The sequence below is a fragment of the Podarcis raffonei genome, chromosome 13, assembly GCF_027172205.1.
Source record: "Podarcis raffonei isolate rPodRaf1 chromosome 13, rPodRaf1.pri, whole genome shotgun sequence".
NCBI classification, from domain to species: Eukaryota; Metazoa; Chordata; class Lepidosauria; order Squamata; family Lacertidae; genus Podarcis; species Podarcis raffonei.
Genome location: NC_070614.1, coordinates 29,960,441 through 29,962,738, shown reverse-complemented (window position 1 = coordinate 29,962,738; position 2,298 = coordinate 29,960,441). Strand labels below are relative to the sequence as shown.

The 2,298-nt window shown below is 39.4% G+C and overlaps 1 protein-coding gene across 1 annotated transcript; it reads left to right on the top strand.

Moving 5' to 3' along the window:
• The first annotated feature begins 977 nt into the window (after positions 1-977).
• Positions 978-1,895, top strand: LOC128400113 (olfactory receptor 5A2-like). The gene has a single exon (XM_053362130.1). It carries the CDS (start codon positions 978-980, stop codon positions 1,893-1,895), a length of 918 nt encoding a protein of 305 aa, XP_053218105.1.
• The last annotated feature ends 403 nt before the right edge of the window (positions 1,896-2,298 follow it).

Sequence of the window (2,298 nt, the reverse complement as noted above, 5' to 3'; positions counted from 1 at the left end):
ATGGTAATTTGCAATGGGAGGGAGACACATGAAGTAGGTAAGGATTTGTTTTGTCTGTTCAGTTATTTATGAAAGAGAAAGTACAAAAGAGAGATTCTAATATTGTGAAAGTACAATTGCTGGCTAGAACAGATGGGAGTTGTTGTCCAAGACATATGGAAAGCATCAGGTTTTGTATATAATATTATATATTATAATATATAATAATCCAGTGCTTTGGGGGGGGCACTCAAGGGTATAAAGTACCGGCACCTTTCTTCCCACAAATTCTAAAAGTGTAACACTTTTAAAAAAGCACTAAATATATTATTGTTTTAAGTAAGCTATATTTCTATACTTATATAGGGGGTGGGCTTTCAAGCTGTAGTTTCAGCTGACTTGCTCAAGATGGAATGCTTACAATATATTCATATACAGAAGAACTGAAGTGGATTTATGAGACTAATGAACATTTTCCATCACATCATAAGGAGATTCCTCAATATTCTGGGCATCAATATTAGAGATGTAATTGAAATTTCGCCTAAATAAAACTTTGAGGGGAACATAGGTGGCAGATTGAAAAGGTAAAACTAAGATTTGTTGTGGCAAAGATGAGAAGAAACCATTTGTGACAATGCAATGGCATATACAGAAAAGAGCTAAATCCAGAAGCAATAGTAAATATGGATTTTATGGTGGCCCTCATTGCGGTCAACAAACTATTTCTATATCTTCCTATGCAATTTAGCCCAAGTGAACACAAAGTTGTATAAATACTGTGTGAAACTCAGCAACAGATTGTTCTTCAGGGCAAAAAGCCAGAAGGAGGTTGAACATTGTTGTACTCTCCTCAACATACACAGTATGAGCCTAATGAACCAGTTTCGTTGTTTATCTGCTTTGCACAATTCCTCTTGAATGTATTAATTCATCTTCTTCCTCTCCCCCACCCTCAACATTTCTTTCTAGATCATAGGCCTGTTGTGAAAAGTACAATGGAAAACCAGACCATTGTGGATGAGTTTATTCTTCTGGGGCTTTCTGATGATGCAACACTCCAAGTTTTCCTGTTTCTGATTTTCTTGTCCATCTACCTAATAACCCTTGTAGGAAACATGCTTATCATGCTGGTGATAAGGGTTAACCCTCAGTTACATACCCCGATGTATTTCTTTCTTACTAACTTATCCTTCCTTGACATCTGCTATTCCTCAGTAACAGTTCCCAAGATGCTTGAAAGCCTCCTAGCTAGTAAGAAGACAATTTCTCTCAATGGCTGCATCACTCAGATATTTTGCTTCATTTTCATGGTTGGAACAGAGATCTTCTTACTTTCAGCAATGGCATATGACCGCTTTGCTGCCATTTGCAACCCACTGAGATACAGCACCATTATCAGCCACCGTGTATGTGTCCAAATGGTGGTAGCTGCATGGATATCGGGCTTCTTGGATTCCCTTGTTAATACCCTCTTTTTAACTGGCTTGCACTTCTGCGGTCCCAGAAATATTAACCATTTCAGCTGTGAGTTGCCTTTGCTGCTGCAGCTGTCTTGCAGTAGTACCTTTGCCAATGAAATGGTGATTCTGACCTTCAGCATGACATTAGGGTTTGCCTCCCTCCTTCTAATTGTAGCTTCCTATATGCGCATTATTAGCACCATTCTCAAGATACGTTCGGCGGAAGGAAGGCAGAAGGCATTTTCTACTTGCGCTTCCCATCTCACTGTGGTCCTCCTGTTTTGTGGGACAGCATTCATTAGGTACATGAGACCTGCATCTGGGTACTCAGAGACATTAGACAAGCTGGTGTCCATTCAATACAGCATCCTCACCCCCATGTTAAACCCTATCATATATAGCCTAAAAAACAAAGACGTGAAGATAGCTTTAAATAAGCTCCTAAGAAAATGACTTTGATCAAGGCTTGACAATGATGTAGATTTTCATACTATCGTGATTTCCATACTATCCTGATTTTTAAAATGAAATTATGTGACAAAAACCTATGCACACTGTTATACATTTGAGGGGAGTGGTAAGGGGGAGGTTTAGCGGAGCCAGAACAATTTTTTTTATTTATTTATTTTATTTATATACTGCATAATTGTAGAAAAAACCTCAAGGCAATTTACATAAAATGAATGATTTGCTAGGGAAACTATTGATGAATGCCACCCCCAAGCTAGGTGTTGAGTCATCCTGATCTGCCTTGCCTGCTGCCTCCATCCACCTGCCTACTAGACCAACCTGCTCAACACTGCGCCTTAGCTGCCAGGGCTCTATGCCCCCTCAAAAATGTGTGTCCGGGGGCATG

Bases quoted from the DNA above. Each gene is read 5' to 3' on its own strand.
- LOC128400113 (XM_053362130.1), top strand. From the start codon at position 978: ATGGAAAACCAGACCATTGTGGATGAGTTTATTCTTCTGGGGCTTTCT.